Here is a 20,235-nt window from a genome sequence, read left to right as displayed (position 1 = left end):
ATTTATCTTTGATCTTCTGAACCTGTGGAGGTGGCAAGAATTTATGTGTAGTGTTTCTACATGTGGTAGGAGGAAAAACACTCAGTCTTAGAATTCAATTCTTAGAGGAACCCCATGCAAGGAAATCTATATGCTAAGTGCTGGGAAGTTAAGAAGCAACCACATCAGACAAGCATAAAGCAATTTACATTCTCTCTGAGGGGATAGTGCAACACCTATGATAAGGAAGCAGGAGCCTCAGATAGTGAAAGTCTTTGAGTTGAGTGATTGTAGCAAATATCTAGTTCTAAACCACAGCAATATCACATGGAGAGAATTTCAGTTCATGCACACACTCTCTAAGCACACGCTGTCCAAGAAATAACAGCACTGTCTGAGGTGCCTCATCGAATATGGATCGTGTATGTTTTTGTCTGTGGCTATACTTGCATCAGAGTTCTCAGAGATAACTCTGTTTTACCTACTATTTACTATTTCAAATATTGCCAGTAGAAGACCTGGCAACTAATTTTCTAGCTGTGTGACCTTGGGACAGTTAATCTATATGGAAAATGGTAGCATCTACCTGATCGAAGATTTGTAAAGATTAACAAAATGGTTTATGTAAAGTACTTAGATACATGTGCTCAACAAAGGTTACCAGTTGTCATTAACATTGAGAACAGAATATACTAAATCAAACATGAATGTATAAATACCAAATTATGTACAAATGTTAGTGATAAGCTGGACTACTCCTTTTAAGGTTCTGGCTTTTGCATTATTGTCGTAGCTTCCTAGTACCGCTGTAACAACTTATCACAAACTCTGTAGTTCAAAACAATGCAAACTTATTCTCTTTCACTTGTGAAGCTGAGAAGTATGAAGTGAGTTTTGTGGGGCTATATTCAAGGTACTGCAGGGCTGCTTTTTCTAGGGGTGCCAGGGGAACATTCGTTCCTCTCCTCTTCCAGTTGCTAGTGGTTGCTGGCAGCCCTTGGCCCATGGCTCCAACATTCAAATCTCTGCTTCCCTTATCACATGGCCCTCTCCCTGACTTTAATACTCTTGTCACCCTATTGTAAGGACCCTTGTGATTAGATTGGACCCACCTTGGAAGCAAGGATAACCTCCCCATGCCAAGATCATTAAATGAATCACATCCTCAAACTCCCTTTCCCCCTGCAAGGTAACACATTCAACGATCTTGGGGGTTAGGATATGGATATCTTTGGGATCTGTTATTCTGTCTCACACAAATGCATTCACTGTCTTTTAATTTGAACAGTTATTGAGTAACAAGTACAAAGCTTTACATTGATTTTTGTTTCCTTTATAAGAGAATTTTATTGAGCTATTGACACATAGGACAGACAAATGATTATATTTCTTTTACTGGCAGCTTCAGTCATCATGTTCTCACTGAGTACCTGGGGGTGAGTGCTCAGTGCCTTTATAAAAGATAACCAGTTTGGCTGTGTTTCATGGCCTCAGAACTAAATTTTTTTTTGTGTGTGATAGAGCTAAGTATTCTAACTAGTGATTAAACTTGGGATATGGAGGTACCAGTCATGCCACAGATCACTTGGCAATGTCTTGGGGAAGCTTCTACTGGCATCTAGTGAGTAGAGATGCGATGGGTACCACTAACCATTCTAGAGGACAACGCCTCGCAGTGAGAAATGATGTGGCCCAAAACAGTAATAGCACTGGGTTTAAGAAATCCTGTCATGGGGAACTTGAAAAACTACTATGGTTTAGACCTTTGGTTTTTGGAGTGTGCTCCATGGATCAGCAGCGTTGGCATCACCTGGGCCATCAGTCTCTTTGAAAGCTCCCCAGGTCATCCCCAGACGTGGCTGAGGTTGAGGACTGCTGCCTGCCTCAGCTTTTCTCTCACTCTCCTACTCTCCTCAGAAGTTGTGATGGCTGTGGGTGTACCGAGTTTAACTGGGGAAAGAAAACTTTTAAAGACATTTTGCCACATGTAACACACACGGAATATTGGAATTCTAATGAACATAAAGCCACTTTTTCTTGAGAGTCGCAGTAAGTTCCTTTGACAGATTGAATTTTAAACATACAGAAATGTGATAAGGGGCAGGTTTATGCGACTCCCTGTTAAATATATGGGCAGGAAGAGCTCACAGAGGAGGACAAATCCACTCAGCCAGGATCATGTTTGCAGCCCACAGGAGCAATGATGGGAATATATTTGCTTTTCCTTCCTGGCTTTGGCACTTGCCTCATCCAATCTGCTGACTTCGGAACCCCCAAAATATCTTTGGTATGAGCTTTTGCAGCTGAATTGCAGTGGAAAGCATGATGAATATGAAAAGCGTAACAAAGGTGAATTAGAAAAGTGGCAGATGGAAACTGTGTAGTGTTTTTATTTATGCTCTCCATTTTGATGCGCAGTGCACTTTCCATTTCAGCTAGTCAGGTTTATCCATTTAGTGGATTTTCTCCTGTCACCACATAAGTATGAGTTATGTTGAGTTTTATACAATTTTCTGGCAGCATATGGAATATTTCCACTTCCCCAATACTTCCTAGTATCTTAAGTGTGGAATTATTATATGTACTTAATTCAGTTAAGGCTGTAGTTACCAACACAGCCTTGGAAATATTCACTGGCTTATAACAATAAAGGGTAATAAGCATCCAACTAAGCACCAATGCTGACTGCTAATCTTATGTTATTGGATTTGAATTTTGTAGTAATCCTGTTAGAGGAAGACTGTTTCCCTGACCACTTTACAGACGAGAGGGTAGAGGTATAGAGATAGAAAATATTATTACTTTTTCCAAGTTTGCTCAGCTGGCGAGAAGTTGAGCTGGGCTTTAAACATGGCTGGTTTTAGTCCTGACTGTATGCACTTAACCACCTTAATTGTCCATGTCTAAAGGTCTGCCTTTGCAGACAAGCATCACCTAGTGCTAGGGATTTCCTAAGCTGTAGCTGGTTACACAAAGTGACTCTAGACTTTGATTTCAAGTGACGTGGATATTGAAGGCTTTCTCTAGGAAGCTGTGTCCCAGCTACTGTTCCCCTTGGGTGGGTAGGTAGTTCCAAAGCTGAGAGAGAAGCCTAGTGACTCCAGATATGTTTAGTTCTTATTGATGATGATGTTATGGAAGTAGACCTTTCTATGCATTCTTGCAGTTCCATCGATCTCTTGTCAAACTGCCTTGAAGGGGTGTCTTTATATTGTTGTTCATAAGCTTTCTGATGAAAAGTCCATGATGCTAAGCACTCACGAGAATACAAAATCTAACCAGAGGTAACTTATGGTAATTTCTTCTTTGAACTTTAAAACATACTTTTTAAATCTCAGAACATCCATTGTTTAACTTTATTATAATCAGTGAATGCAGTCATAACAATCTGGAACCTTAATGTTCCCTTGACAGTCAGGCTATATAGGAATGAACGAGTTTTTAGTAAGCATCATGTTAAACAAACAATAAGAAAATGATAACTGTGTTTGGAAAATGTTGTAATAAATCACTCTAGTGACTTAAAACTTATTTCTGATGATGTAAACATACACCCCTCCCTACTGAATAGACTGTCGAGTATATAGATTTATTTTCACTAGTGGTTTTCAAATGCATCATGCACTCTTTTTCTTCTTCTCTACCTGTGGTCTGCTGCCCATCACTTTTCAACCAAGCCAGCCCCAAGTGACCCTCTGAAAAGGGTGCCCTCTGAAAGAAGTCATTTCATGGCTTCTATAGGTAGCACTGAGCACTTACCATTGACTTAGCGAATTCTTCTCTTAATATCACCTTCCCCATTGCTGTCACGGTTGATTTTCACGTCTCTTTTCCCTGTGATCCTTGGCCACAGCGACTATTTCTTAATGATTTTTGTATCCCTAATACTTAGCACAGTATTTGAAACATGGTAGGTACTGGAAAATATTTTAAAAGAAACGTATACATATCTTCATCATTTATGAGTGATTGATTTTCCTCAAGATAGTTGTTGGTTCATAAAGTCTCTGACCTTTGCTTTCATACTTACATTTGTCTCTCTGAATCTGACTCTGTTACTGCCTTTTAAAAACGATGCTTGTTGCACCCTGGCTGGTGTGGCTCAGTGGATTGAGTGCCGGCCTGCGAAAGGAAAGGTTGCTGGTTTGATTCCCAGTCAGGGCCCTTGCCTGGGTTGTGGGCCAGGTTCCCAGTAGGGGGTGCAGCAAAGGCAACCACGCATTGATGTTTCTCTCCCTCTCTTTCTCCCTCCCTTCCCCTGCTTTAAAATAAATAAATAAAGTTAAAAAAAATAAAAGGATGCTTGTGATCACATTGGACTCCTGCAAACCATAATCTCCCATCTCAAAATCCTTACCTTACACCACATCTGCAAAGTCCCTTTGCCATGTAAGGTAGTATACTCACAGGATCCAGAAATTCAGACACGGGCGTGTTTGTAAGAAACAAGGTTCCCTGGGACTAATGTTAAATATCATGCTTTTTTTGGCAACTTTTATTAGTTCCAGAGTCTGTAAGGGCCTGTGTTTTTCCTCTCCTTTGGGAATCTATCCCACACTTGAACATGCATTGCTTCATGTAAATTGTGCACTCAGTAAAATACTTTGTATCGTGCACAAATGGCTACTTTAATTATTTTTTTTGATTAGAGTGAAGCAAATGATTGGTATAATCTTGAATTTACTAATGTAAAAACTTCAAGGATTAAATAAAATATAATAGATTAATCTTAGAGCCTAAATAATCATTACATACCAATCAGGAACGGACAGAAAGGAGACATAGGAAAAGACCTAGCGTTAAAAAGATGTCTACAGTTAAATGCTGTCAGATACTGTGGTAGACACCACAAACACAATTATTTTATCTAAAGGTTGGAAAACTTTGAAGTAGGTATTTACTACATCAGAAAGTGTGGACAAAAAAAGGTCAGAAATGAAACAAACTAAAAGGAAATAAATATGGCACATACTGACATCCACGCTATATGGATGAGAAAACTGGGACTTACAGAGATGAAGTAGCTTGCCTAACCTAACAGAGAGGAAGACTCTTAATTCAGTTTATTATCATTCTAAAACCAATCCTCTGCTTTATGATGGAAATGGAATAAAATAAATGAACAGATTCCCTACATTTCACTTCCAAATGTACTTACCATTCAGAAACAAGCAAATGAAGCTCATTTTTGTCTTTAAATTTTCTGATTATGCCCCTATTTGTCTAATTAAAAGACTGGTCAATATCACCAGCAGCATCTTAATTCTAAAGCAGTTGTCTTTTTAATCCTCACAATACATAAACTCTATTGATTGTGTTCTTAAATATCCTTGCTTCCTTCATTGACCAAACTGCTCCCTGATTCACATTGCCTTTAATGCCTGCTTTTCTCACTTTTTCCCCCTTTGATTCCCTTTGCCTGTCTCATAAATATTTGCAGGCTCCGGATTGGAAAGTGTAAAGCCCTCTTCTCTTTGTTCTCTACATCTTCTTGCTTGTTACTATCCTAATCTGTGTCTTTTGTTTCAGTTACAATTACAGTGTTGTTACCTTCCATGTCTGTGCTGAGCCTCTGGTTACTAGTCAGTTAGCTACCAGACAATTCTGATAGATTCCACAGGTAATTTAAAATTTACATGCCCCAAATATAATTTTGTAATTTTTTCCACTCTCATTGCCCAAAACCTCTTCTCTATTTTGTATATTAGTGAATAGTATCATAGTAGAACTAGCTGCTCAAAGTATATGCCTCAGATCAACTTTTGAAGCTTCCTTTTAATGCCGCTTTTAAAAATCTCAGTTAGCTCTGTTTATTTCCAAATCTATTCTGTTCTCCCAGCATTCACCACTACTGCACTAAGAAGGACCACCTCATATGACTGTGCCACTGGCTGCTAATTAGTTTCTTCCACCTTCAAACTTCTCTTTCTAAAACAGTTCATATTATTCACCAATAAGCATCTACTGGTTATTGGTACTGCAAAGCATCTTAGGAGTGTTGGAAAGGGGGTGGATCAGAATCTCAGGTGAGGTATGCATATTCTGAAGAAATGTATTGAAGATTCATATTGTTTTTGTGATCAGAAGAAGGTAAAGAAAGTGAAGATGCATCAAATAGTGTTGGATGGTGAAGTTATAAATATGAGTGAAAAACACTATAGGGGAAAGTCCGAACTTTTCACCTAGCATATCTTGCTGACTTGTTCAACTTATGTCCCAACAGCCCCCAACCTGTGATCTATTCACACCCTTTTTCTGAAATATGCCACGTCACCTTCACCTGCTCGCTATAATAGTTTCCAATTGCTGCTCTAACAAATTACCACACACTGAGTGACTTTCAACAACTCAAAAATTTGTTTTTAAAGTTCTGGTGGTCAGAGGTCCCAGATGCACTGGATTCATTTAGCTAAAATCGAGGTGTTGGCATGCCTGCATTTCTTCAGGAGGATCTAGGGGAGAGTCCGCTTCCTTATCTTGCCAGCTTCTAGAGGCCACAAGCGTTCCTTGGCACGTCCCATTCCTCCACATTCCAAGGGCATCACTCCAGTTGCTGACCTTTGCTTTCATACTTGCATTCGTCTCTCTGAACCTGACTCTGTAACTGCCCCTTTTAAAGGATACTTGTGATGATGTTGGACTCATGCAAATCATCTCCCATCTCAAAACTCTTAACTCATACCACATCTGCCAAGTCCCTTTACCATGTAAAGGAACACACTCACAGGATCCAGAAATTCAGACGTGAGTATGTTTGGTGGTGGACATTATTCCTCCTACCAGACTGACAATTTCACTCATCCTTTGTTCTAGACCCAGAATTTTCTTTCCATTAGAAAGCCTCTCCTTTATGACCTGGCTGAAATGCTTCTTCTTCTGACAGCCTTTTCCTGTGACTTCACCAGACCCAACCTGGAACAGAATTAATGATAGCTCCCTCTACTCCCACAGCACATTACACTCACCATATGGCAATAGGGCCAGTCTAATTAAGTAGGTAAGCATTTGTCTCCTTTATTGGTCTGTGAGCCTTCTATATTAGAGTGTAGTACATCGTCTCTGTGTTCCCACTGCACCATCGTAGCACAGCATCGTGTAACTAGTATATGCTTAATAAGTGTTTATCAAATGATGAGTTTGAATGCCAAAATTCAACTGCATGTAATAGCAGCCACAGCCAGTCTTTAATTCATTTACTTTTGTTCGGCTAACATTTAAAAAGAATTTGGGTATGAAAAGATGAATAAAACACACATTTATCCTGGAGGGAATTTAAGTCTGGTAGAATAGAAAGATATACAATTAAACAGGCAAGATTATAGTGTGGGGTAGGATGTAAAGAAAGCTGGTATATGCGCAGATTCGTAGGTGGGAGGATGTGAGTTGGGTCTCTGATACTGTAACTACTAATAATGATAATGGTAACAACAGTCACCTGTAATAAAAACAATAATGGCAGCTTTCATTGGTTTAGTTTGTTCTAGGGGCCGGTGCTGTTCTAGGCACTATGCTGTACCTATTTTGCAAATGAAGGAGCTAGTTATTTGCCCAAAGTCACGCAGGTCATGGGTGGCAAAACTGGGCTAAGAATCCAGACAGACTAATTGCTTGTAACCACTGTGGTATGCTCATTTTGCATAAGATCGTAGTAGCAGTTTGTGTGAAGCCACACGGTATTCTTAAGACAAAATAGGCACATAATTTTAGGCTCATTCACCCAGAACTGATAGGATTTTGAAATTAGGTCATTGATAGTATGAACTTCTATGTACAATAAGAAAATGCATAGGAATCTCAGTAAATGTTTATACATAGTTCGCATTGTGTTCTGGGAAAGAATTTTAATTATGCATCAAGTACAACAAAGCTTGGATGTCTATGACTAAACACACTTAATCTGTCTTTCAATATAAAACACAATAAATTACCTCAAAGAGGTTCGTGAAGATTACTGTAGGTTGACCAAGGCATTAAATCTGTGAAATGCTGTGTAATTCTTTTTTCTTTTCCCTGATACACAAAGTTTCACGAGATCCAATTAAGGATCTTGATGTTACCAAATTGATGCTTTCCAAAGCAATTTTATTTTAAGAAATGGAATCACAAACTAGCTTGTATGCCTTGCAGAAATGAAATGAGTAAGGAAATAGTGTTTCGAGCAAGGGGAAAGTAATAAGATAGCTAAGCAGCGAGGTCTTGCAGTGTCTAGTTGGATCCCGGAGTTTCTTGGGCAGCACTGATTAAGCATTCTCACTGCTAACGGGAAGGCTGAAGACATCAACTCAAAGATTTCCTGCAGCTCCAGTTAGTGCGGTGGCTGGGAAATGGGATTCGGGTTTTAGGAATGTGTGACTCAGGCTTGCTCTTGACTGTGGCAGTTTGTTAGATGCCGCCCATGAGTCGGCTTTTTGGTCTAGTTTTCATTTATACCTTTAGGTGAACCCAAGGTCTTTGGTTAGAAAACTGAAACGGTATCATTTACAGCGGCTAGAATTAAAATAGCTTATTCTCAATGCTTATTTTAAAAACTCACTAACTTTATGACTGAAATGATGATGGTAACACTTGACTGCAAATGAATGGATTTTGTTTTGTGAATTAAAATGTGTTTCAAGAGACTTATTAATGTGAATGAACTAACTATTTAAAAATATTCACAAGTATCTGAGGCTCTAGGTGAGCAAAAAAAAAAGAAGTGACTTTCAAATCAGCATTTCAGCGTCCTCATCTTTAATAAAGCCATAAAGTCATAGTGATGCAAAGATGAATATGATCAGTCCTCAACTGTCTTGCAAAGAAACTTGTACTGTCACGGACTGACAGTATGTCGGAACTGTGTTCTGACTTGCTACTTGCTGAAATTCGGTCTTTCAGCTCTGCTATCTCAGTCTTATAACAAATAAAGAGGGGTGATTTTCTGAGGAAGACAATACTCATTTCAGTGAATTTCAAACGGAAGTTTCCCCCTTTTGAAATCCAAACACTGGGCTAACATCCCTTCTAGGGTCCTCTGGAGAGTCTTGTTATGGAAAGAGAGGAAGGATCTTCTTGTAGCTTTCATAGACAGTGGACTTTCTTTCAATAGAGCCCCAGTCTTAGATTCTCTTTTGGAGATACTTAGAAGTATCTTTTAGAGGGTTTTTTTTTTTGGAAATGGAATTGTGAAATTACAATTAAATCTTTAGAGGCAGAGAATTTATAATTTCTTCTCAGTTGGAAAGACACTTAATAAAACTGTATTCTGTTGCAACATTGAACACTAAAACATCAATGTTGGGCAATTTATATTAAAAATAAATTGTTAGTGAAGTAGTATTTTTGAAGGGATCGATTCCACTTATTGATATAATTAGATCCTGTAAATAAAGAGAAATTTTAAACCTTTGGTGATTATAAGATTTTAAAACATTTGGGGGGCCTGTAGAGACATAAATTTGGCATTGCTGCTTTTGATTTAACTTAGGGACGATAGCGTATGGGAAAACATAGCACACGGACCCTGTTCATATTCTTCCCTTTTGTGGAATTCATTGCCCCGATTGTGCATGATCAGAAGTCTGCCAAAAATCTTATAATATTGAAATGTATTTTTAAAAAATGTATATTTTTCTTTTTTGTCTTTCCTTTAGGGAACAGCCTTTAAGAGCTGAAAGATGAAAGCTCCGATTCCGCACTTGATTCTCTTGTATGCTACTTTTACTCAGAGTTTGAAGGTTGTGACCAAAAGAGGCTCTGGTAAGCAGTGTTCTTCCCTTTTTTCTCATTTTTATGGCTTGAAGTGACGGCGTGATATTTGCACGTGTGCCATTTATGGAGGGATTGAGAATTAATGGGAATCCATATTGTGGAAATATTGTAGATATCTCTTCAAATGAGTAGAGCGTACTCATAGGGAATTAAAAAGGTGGAAATAGGTTGTAAAAAAGGTGGCTTGTTTCATTAATTACTGTGAGTTGGAATTGATTCAATACCAAAAGCTTGCAGTTTGATTTCATTTAATTACACGATTTTCAACATTATTTAGAAAGAGGGCCACTCTAATTTTTGCATGGTAATGTCATCAATTTTTTTCATGTTAACTTGTGCTGTTTCAGTGTTCTCTGTGCTTATCAGAGTCTTCTTAGGTTTGTTCTTGAGTTGTTGAATTATTTTACAAGTAATGAAAGAAAGCGCTGGAGTTATTAAAGAAAATGTCATGGGGAAACATCCTAATATGTTAGTAGGAAATATACAGGTGAAGCAGAATGGTAATATGAAAGGAGCTGCTAAGTGGAATGATGTTGAAACTTATGGAAAACTTTGCATGTTATCAGACATCTTGGGTTTTAGTTGACTGTTGGTATTTGCAGTTAGCAAAATGGACAAACAAGGCAACTGAGTAAATACTGTTATCGATGTGAAGCTGCATCGTGTCTAGTAAGTTACTGATAATAGAAAGGCTTGCTATACTCACATTTTACGTGTGATAACAGATTTTTTGAAGCTATAGCTTTTGGATATAGTGGAAGAAGAAACGAATCGTGTTTAGTTGCTTGACCCAGGACATATCTGTAAGTTCTAGAGACAGTGGGGAAAAAGAGAAGGTAATATGCGAGAAAGTGACTGCAGAGTGTAGGGATATCAAGTATTACATGAACACAAGTATCTGGAATTGAGAAAGCCGAGGGAATGGAAGGGCTGAGATGGTGCTGCCACAAACGTGCCCAGTCCCTTAGGTCAGGAGGCTTTGAACTCGCACTGATTAGATAATGAGAAAGGGCACATGCTATCGAAATAGAGAGCAAGTCTGCTCTCCTGAGTAAGTCAGGGGAGGGGCTGAGCAGTACTTCGTGCATGTACAAGGAGGTGGTGCAAGGCTGAGAGCAAAGGGAATTTTACTGAGGCTCTTGGCTCTAGAACTTTCTGGTTGTTGTATAGCTCTTGTATCTGCCACTGATATTATTGTAAGCAATGTGAAAAACATAGTGTTTCTATGTTTACACATTATTTTATCTGTTCTTCCTGGTGGGTATTTTTGAATGAGAGGAAACCTTAGGGCAGGATGATGATACAGTGTTTTTATTTTTATTTTTGTAATTTCAGTGGATTACTGGCAAATAGGAGATATCTTCATTCCGTTGTCTGCTAGTTGCAAAGGAAGTTGAGTGTATTCATGGGAGGGTAAAAGCAGAAGTAAATCATGCTGAAAGCTGATAATTTCTACAACAGTGGTATTTTCTGGGCTAGTAATTTACATTAAAAGTACTTAACATGGATTTTTGAGATACTGGCAACATAGAAGAGGATCACTTATCTGTATAAATATTATAACACATACCATCCAAAATAGAAATATTGATTATACATTAAAATTTTCACATTTCTGGTTATTCTATTTGATTACATAAAATTTTTTCCATTATTTTTGTGTATGTCAGATCTTTGATTTAGTTATCAAAATGCACATATGACTTTTTCCTTCATCAAAAAGTGGTTGTGACAGGTGTGTCCTATAGAAACTCAAATTTGGGGGAAAATCTTCTAAGTTGGAACTTATTTTGTATGTTTGAGAAGCATGGGAGCAGAACTAGAAATGCAGGGCAGTTGAAAAATTCCAATCTCTTTCTGCTCCAAAGGTCTGAAAAACTCAGTGACTGTCTCAAATTTAATTTTTTGTTTTAATGAGATAATTATCTTAGGAGGGTGGTACTAAAATGCTGCCCTGAGTTTGACAGAAGTTCTGAGACCTTGTTCTTTTCTATTTACAAATGTGATTGTCATATAGTTAATGGATACCTCCCAAACCTCATATGTTTAGTGTATCAAAATGTAAAAATGACAAGGTGGGTAGTGGTATTTAGCAACATGTTTGATTTGTTTACTTTTCTGTATAATATGAATTAAGATAGCTTCCCCCACTATTTGTGTTAAGACTAGCTGGGTGGAAATTTGTTTGTGTGATTTTTGAATATTAAGTGTGAAATTTGGGAATAAATGCAATTACTTACTCATATACTTTCCTGGCTTCCCCTCTTCTTAGTTGATGGCTTGTTACCATGGCACCTTCGTTTAGAGAAGCAGACATGTAACTGACTGAAGAGCATCATTACTGGTCTCCATAGATCAAGTAGAAGAGGAGTGCATTTGGCATCTTCTCCTAACGAGATTAATGGCTCAATCTTCATGCCCAGCCCAACATATAAAACCAGAGGCAACAAGGCTGGGGAATAAAAATCAATTTTTTATGTTCAATCTCACATATTAATCAAGAGGGCTACTTATCCTTGTTCTTCTTAGCATTTAATTTTCTTTTTATTTTCACTTTAATAAATCGTTTTGGAACTTCACTAAACCTGATTCAGAACCCAGTACTTTTCATATGTATTTTACTAGATTATTATTTTTAATTCACTGTGACCCCTAGAAAACCAGAACTAGACATTTCAATAACCAAGGACACATTAAATATGATTGTAATGCACACAGTAGTGCTGATTTTTCTGGCGTGTTAGTAGTGTGTAATGTTTACTTCCAGTAAACATACATGGTCATTCCGTTAAAATTTAGAAGTAGGTATTTGTTTTTCATTTACAGAAGTAATTTGAAAGCAGTAGGTGCTCTTCATACGCAAGCTGGAAATGTATTATTTTTATCACATGGATTTATAACCCCATGCTATTAAGAAACAAATTAAATATAATAAGGCAGTTAAATCATCATAACATCCTTGATTGAAATATTAAAAATTAAACTTTATAATGTTTTGTTTTAAAGATCACTTCAGGTATATATATGATTATAACAGTTAAGGATTGAATCTGGGGCTCTTGTCTCTCAGGTAATGCTCTAAAATTTTGCATACATCTAGAATCAAGGTCTTTATGGAAACAGATATTAAGTCTTTGTTACAAAATAGATTTTCTGTTTTGAACAATTTTATACCTGGTTCTTAGTTTTTATAAGCAGCGCTTGAAGAAAAAGGCAAAGACTCAATATTACCTATTCTCAAGTGTGTGAAACATTGTAGCAATTCAGTAAGTAAACATTTGAGTTCCTGTCATTTGTAGAATTCTGTACAAAAAAAACCACATTTAAAGCAAATGCTTTCTTGGATAGTCTTTGTAACCTAATCAGCTTAGAAAGGTTAGCTTAATGTTCTTGTTGGTTCATTTCTGCCTGCCTTCCTTCCTTCCTTCCTTCCTTCCTTCCTTCCTTCATTCCTTCCTTCCTTCTTTCCTTCCTCTCTTTTTCTCCTCTCTGCCTCTCCTTTTCTCTTCTTCCACTCTCCTATTCTTCCTTTGCTCTTCTTTTTTATTAGTGCATTTGTATGCAAATTAAAGAATCTATTTTGAATATTTCCATTGTGTCTATATATAACTTTTTAAACTAAAAACATTGTCATTATTTTGTTTGAAGGGTTAAAGTCCATGGAATGCCATGTCTTCCCAAGGTCTTTCCAAGTGGATATTTTGGTCTCGTTAATAACGGTTACTAAATATTTTGTGTAACTCACAAAGTATTTTGTGTAACTCAGAGAATTTGGCATAGGATTAAGAAGCAGGTAAGTAATATGTACAAAGTATGAGTATAGTACCTTCAGGGAACTAAAATGTGAGTTGTGATTTGGCCCAAGAGTTCGGCACACTGACTAGAAATGAAGCTAGAGGGACCTGAATGTAGAGATAAGGGAAGAGAAACGAATCAAGACCTTTGTCTGTTTGTCTTTGCTCTCATATCCATCCCTGGAATATAAAATGGTGAATGCAGGAACCCTGGTTTCCATAGGCCTATAGCCTCTACAGTACCAAATATGACGTGTGCTTCAGAGCCAGGGTTCAGTGACATTTCTTAATGACGTAAGGATTATGTGAATGAATGAGTGAGTGGCTGTAATGTACAGGCTGGGTTACATCAGTGAGGATGCCACGAAACCAGCACAATATTACAAAAATAAAAATAAAATAAAATAGGCATTTAAGAAAAATGTTTTTTTTTCCATAAATAGAAATTGGTATCATGTATAATATGAGGCTACTGAAGCAAAAGATATAAACTAGGAATAAGCAGTATCTAAGGATGCTAAGGGTTTATCTGAAGACAGTGACCATTTGCCAATCACGAGTGCGTTCATGAGCTTGAAATGCGTTTCAAAATCTGTTAGAAGGAAAGGAAAATGATTCCTTAAATACTACTGTTTGAATCTTACTAAATTTACTATTGCTTTAAAGAAGTACTGTCACTATGCAGATGTTTTGCATTTAATTATATTGTTCAGTACAGACTACCATGAAAAGGGTGTCGTTCGTGATTACTGATACATGATGAGTAAACAAGGGCTTCAGTATAGAAAAAAAAAGTAGTTACAATTATTAGGGCTTATTGAGAAAAATAAGTGACTGTATTACACAAATCAACGAGTGACTCTTATTCCAGGAGTTATTTAAGATCTATACAAGCTACTTAAGGACGCCAGCTACTAGAGAGTTAAAGGGTTACCACAGGGGGTTTCTATTCTCTTCATTGTAGAGCTTGATGGTGGAGACCTGCTGGTGTAACGTGCTTTAGATACAGTTCCTTCTGACAGCATGAGGAAGGCAAGCGTGCCCAGAGGTATTCCCAAACTCCTAACTCTGGGCCCAAGTAATTTGTAAAAGATAAAGGTAGTTTAGGTTCTAATCTTTGTGTTTATTGTTTCTGTAGAATAGGACAAGAAGCAAACGATTTGAATTGTCAGAAGAATAATTTAGTTTAGCCATTAGGAAACATGTCTTATTATTAAATAAGTATTCGAGTGTTTATTATATATTTAATACTATGGCTGTAAGGACTTGTGACCATTAGGAAATGTTACTTAAAAAAATGTGGTTTTTCTTTAAGTAAAACAAAATAAGGTAATGGTAGTTTAGGTTCTAATCTTTGTGCTTGGTATTTCTGGGTCATTATTTCTTTAAGTGAAAGAAATTATGCCAGTATGTACAGAAAGATTTAACTGGATAGGAGTGAGAGGTTCCAGTGAGGTGTTTCCATCTCATGCCAATGTGATTTATGTGCATCCGCTCTCTTGGGTATTCCGGGAAGTCAACGAGCTTAATTCCACATGATTAAGAGCCAACCCAGTCCCCTAGCATCTGCCTTTTATTATGTTACCAGGTGTTTATTCCCAATTTGTCAAATATGTCATAAAGTATGAAACATTTCTCCTTTTTTTTTTTCCCTTTGAGATAGCTCACAAGACCAAACTTCTGAGGCTTGGTTCCTTTACTTTTTGAAGTGAAAATTAAAATGCACTTTAATTTTTCTTGGGAAAAATTTCCTCTCTTCTACATATCTAGTTTTTAAAAACTAAATTTTCAAATTAGATCTACAATAATTGTAATATTTATTTGAAATGATGTATTTAATTAGGATAACAAATAGAACTTACTCCTGAGAAATGAAATAAAATTATCTCATACCTGTGTTTAAGAATCATTTAATATACCTATGAATTTCACCATAAACTGACTCGTTCCATTTTAGTTGTCAGTACACTTTTATATGGAGTTGGTATAGATTAACGTTAATTGTGCAGACTGATGCCTTGTTCATGGTAAATTTACATGGAGGAGAAAAAACTCAATATGGATGACTTGCAAGTTGAATAGGATTTCAATAGGGAGGGGAACATTCCAAGTAAATGAATATAGCTGTGTGACACTGTATCATGGGGTTAATAAAAGATTTATTCTACATACTTACAGAGAAGAGTGAGGGGATAGAGGACCGCAGTGAGGAGGCAGTTGTTGGTGGACATTTTAAGCCTCGTTAAGGAACTGATATTCATTCTAGAGACAGCACAGAGGTGATGACTTGCTGGACCAGAGGATGAACCCTTGATCCATGGGCCATCTACTCTTAACTTTGGATGATCCATAAGGTGACTTGAGAGTTAGGGGTGCTGCTGTATTAGTATCCTATTGCTTCTATTACAAAATACCAAAAATTTAGTGGCTTAAAGGAACTTTTTTTTTTATCTTGCACATCTGGAAGTCAGATGTCTGAAATAGATTGGTAAGGCTATGCTTTTTTGGGGGGTGGGGGTGCAGGCTCTATGGGAGAAGCTGTTCCATTGCCGTTTCCAGCTTCTAGTGAATGACTGAATTCCTTGGCACATGGTGCTGTCTCACTCCAACCTTTGCTTCTGTTTTCACATCTCTTTCTCAGGCTGTGACTTTCCAGACTTCCTCTTGCCCTAATAAGGGCCCTTGTGATCACACTGGACTTGCCTAGATAATTCAGGAAAGTCTCCCCATCTTAAGATCCTTAAATTAATTAAATCTGCAAAGTCCCCTTTGTCATAGAATGCAACATGGTCACATGTTCTAGCGATCAAGATGTGGACATCTTTGGGGAGGTGAGTGCATTATTCTTTCTACCACAACTAATAATTAGCTAAGTCAGTCAAACCAGCTGACTGAATTTGGACTAGAGATTAGAGAGGAGGTAGGTGGGAATGGGGAAGATAAGAACAAACAAGTTGAAAATTTTTGCTGAAGGGACCATGCAATCTGTGGTACATGATTTTAAAAAGAGAGAGAGAGAAGAAGTTGGGGAGAAAAGGAGGAAAAGAGAAAAGAAAACAGGGCTGAAAAATTGCAAGGAAGGGGGGCAGGGAACGCGAAAGAAAAGAAAGTCTAGTGAGGCTTTGCATTTTTATAACTTAATATTCATCTGCACTTTACAAATATACTTTCAAAAACATCCCTTTTCCTTGTGGTATCCTAAAGGAGTTTGTGCTCCTTTCAACAAAAATGTCTGATAAAAATGATTTCCTGACTCAAAGGAACAGCGGTGAAAATGGAAGACAGAAGAGAGACCAACTATAAGTTAGAATCCATGGAGTTTGATGATGACATGGGGTAGTTTAAAAAACAAGGTGCAGAAAAGAATTCTGTAACAGGAGGGTTGTGATGCCATCAATCATGTTAAAGGGCCACAAAGAACAGAAACCTGAAAGGACCACATATTTACAGAGAACTGTAAGTAAGGCTTTGTGACTAAGACGAAGCCCCAAATGTAGATTGGGCATAGAGTGTGAAGGTGTTCATGTGTCTTGCAAGGAATTTTCAATTTTATCTTGCAGAATAAAAAATTTGGCTGAGATATTTAACTACTTTGCAGATGCCTTTAGTAGAAAATTCAGTCTGTGATTTTGGGCCTCTGATTTGGCATATCTATTCATTATGGTATGTCCTGCACACCGTAAAGATGAAGCTCCACAGTGTATATATATGCAATAGTGCTTCACAGATGTTTGTATCTGCCCATCAGTAAAGCTGTCTCTAGAAAGACAGACAGACAGACAGAGACACGCTATAAAGGGTCATACATGAGAGTGGCATGGTCAGATCTGTTTTTGGACAGATAATACTCCCTGTAGGAATGAATGACTGTAGTGAATTTCACAGTGACCAGTAGGGGACTCAATAAAAATCATACTAGCTATATTAAGGGTCAGAAAAGGTAGTTGAAGGGCCTGAAAACATGTTTCTGAAGAAGACTACTGGAATGGAATGAATGTTTAGAGATGAATTGTGAAATAATTTGAAGAGAAGTTATGTTGATGCTGTTGCCATGTACAGAGAGAAGAGGGTGGGGCGGGGAGTTCTTCAGGTGGAGGAGATGGAATGAGTTCAGGGTGCAGTGTATGAGCTGTGGCAGGCACTGGAAGTAATGAGCTGATGAATTTATTTGCCTGGAGTTGTATTAGTTTCCTGTGGCTGCTGTAACAAATCACTACAAACTGTGAGACTTAAAACAATAGAAATCGATTCTCTGGCAGTTCTGGAGGCCACATTCCTTGAAGGCTCTATGGGAGAATCCATCCTTCCTTGCCTCTTCCAGCTTCTGTTGGCTTCCGGCGTTCATTGGCTTGCATCTGCATCATTCCAATCTCTGCCTCCATCTTCACGTGGCCCTCTCCTCTGTGTCCCTAATCTCTGTCCACCCTTCTCTTACAAAGACACTTGTCATAGGATTTAGGCTCCACTTGGATAATCCAAGATGGCCTCACCTGGACATCTGAAAGAAGTTGTCTTCTTTATTTTAAAGTATATATTATAGAAAATTAGTATTAAGGCTGTTTGTTTTTTAAAGTTTGCTTAAGTCTTAGACATTATTACTTTTAGTAATTTTTTTTATTTAGGTAAAACAACTGTGAAACTGTTGGTTATCCATGATAATGAGAATAATTATACGATAGGAAGGATAAAGCTTATGTCAATCAAATATTCTTCTACCTAAATTTGAAATAGGGTTGCCATAAACAAATCTCTTGAAGGTAGGAGAATAGGCAATCAATTTTTGTTACCTTTATACAAGCAGATGGGAAAGGTGACTTACAGTGTATTAAAATTTGTCATGGCTAATCCTCATGTTGACTATCGTAAATTGGCAGGACATTTCTGCACACAACTAATATTGACATGTCATCTTCTGTCTATAGTGATGATCGATTACCAGAAACACACCATTGGAGTCATTCTTCCAGAAGTGACTGAGGTTGTTCTGATGAGTATTATGACACCCGTAGAACTGGAAATGATGTTGGGTTTCAGTCCAGCACCTTGTAAGCCTCGTAGACTGGGGCATGTCCCTGAACCTTTCAGGACCTCACTTTCTTTTTTTTTCATAAAGCAAAAGTTTTGTACTCCGTGTTGTCAGTAGTATTAGAAGTTTATCCTTTCATTCATTGCACAAGCATTTATTAAACACCTTCACTGCTCACTAAATACACAAAGTGATGCTTTTTTCCTGAAACATACTGTAGCTGTTTGCAGACTGATCAAACAAATTGAGATGGCTAAAGTTTGCAGCCTTAGTACTTTGAGGCATATCGCTGACTACCTTTAAGTGTTTGCTACCCATTCGTCCTAACACCACAGAACAGAGGATGTTACCAGTGTAAAACAGGGGTTTGATTTAAAAATATGATTTTAGTGTTATTAATAAACATATGCTATATAGTTACAAAGCTAAAGTAAAAATAGGGTACTTTTCCTTGCAGGTGGTGACGTTTCTAAGTGAAATTACGTTTGGTAGTTCAAAATACAAACTACGTTTTAGCTTATTTACAACAAACTTCTTTTGTAGAGTTGCAGTCTCTTAAGACACCTAGGGTACTGTGCTGCATGGAAAATGTTTCCTAAGACAATGGCAATGGCTAACTTTGCCAAGTTTTAAAATCTCTGAGGGTTATATATAAAAATTTCTTCAAAAAGTGTCAGTAAGCCTCTCGTGTGTATCCTAAACACTATTCAATTCTCATCTATATTTTACTAACTCTACTGAAATATTTCCCAGTTAATATAGCTAAGTTGATTTCAGTAAAGTTCTGTCATTTGCATTTTACACTGATCTCTAAAATCATCTTCCTGTGTGACATAAATTTGTTGTGAATGGCAAAGGAAAATAATTTTTATCAATGATGATAAAAAGGTCCCCACACTATGATGAATTAATGTTTTTTTCTTCAATATATTTGCATATCAGGAAAAAACAATAACTTCAACGTGAAAAGAGGATTTTTCCAGTTTTTCCTAGATATACCTTCTATGAAGTAATGGGACTCTCCAATGCCATCTGGTGGCTTCTCTGAGTTGGTGAAAATACAGTAATCAATACAAAAAACAACAACAGGAAATAAACATGGGAAGTAAACTTCTAATGAGTTATTGTTTAGAAATAATTTTAATTGATCCAAATATTTTCCAAACATTCATTGTCTCCAATTTATTGCTCTAGTTTTTAAAAAGTACATAAGCTTCTGTTCTTTTTAAAAGCAATTATAATAGAAATTTTCACTGACATTTTTAAAAAGAGATAAACATATTATGTTTTTCATGATATAATCATCATGCTCGATTGTAACCCTGCATTGTTGGAGTTTAAATTATATAGACAGGTCCATTCATGTTATAAGGTGTTTTAAAAAGTTCTTCTTTTAATACCCTGCCACCATTAAAGCATTCATTGTAATAATTCAAGTATCAGTAGGAGAAAAAATCATTAAAGATTTTTTTTAATTGTTCACTAATATAAGTAAGAACTGGTGGTAGAAATGTGGAAGTGAAGAATAAGTGAGGATCAGTCTGTGCTGAACCACTTAGATTTTCCTGCTGGTCCACGGGCCTGGGCCTGGAGCAGGAGATGGGGGTCATCCTGAGGATGGTCAGGCTGATGTACAGCACTAGTCACCAAGCAAAGTTACCTTAAAAAGTGATTGCTCATATTTGCATG

At 37.2% G+C, this 20,235-nt stretch overlaps 1 protein-coding gene across 1 annotated transcript in view; it reads left to right on the top strand.

Moving 5' to 3' along the window:
* IL1RAPL1 (interleukin 1 receptor accessory protein like 1) overlaps positions 1–20,235 on the top strand; it is a 1,180,423-nt gene that overhangs the window by 158,579 nt on the left and 1,001,609 nt on the right. Inside the window, exon 2 of the mRNA XM_024569872.1 lies at positions 9,609–9,714. Within this exon, the coding sequence (XP_024425640.1) occupies positions 9,633–9,714 (82 nt within the window). The 5' untranslated portion in view covers positions 9,609–9,632. The remainder of the gene's footprint in view (positions 1–9,608; positions 9,715–20,235) is intronic.

The sequence above is a fragment of the Desmodus rotundus genome, chromosome X (genome assembly GCF_022682495.2).
Source record: "Desmodus rotundus isolate HL8 chromosome X, HLdesRot8A.1, whole genome shotgun sequence".
NCBI lineage: Eukaryota > Metazoa > Chordata > Mammalia > Chiroptera > Phyllostomidae > Desmodus > Desmodus rotundus.
The sequence above is the reverse complement of the archived record's forward strand: the minus strand, read 5'-3'. Positions and strand labels throughout refer to the sequence as shown.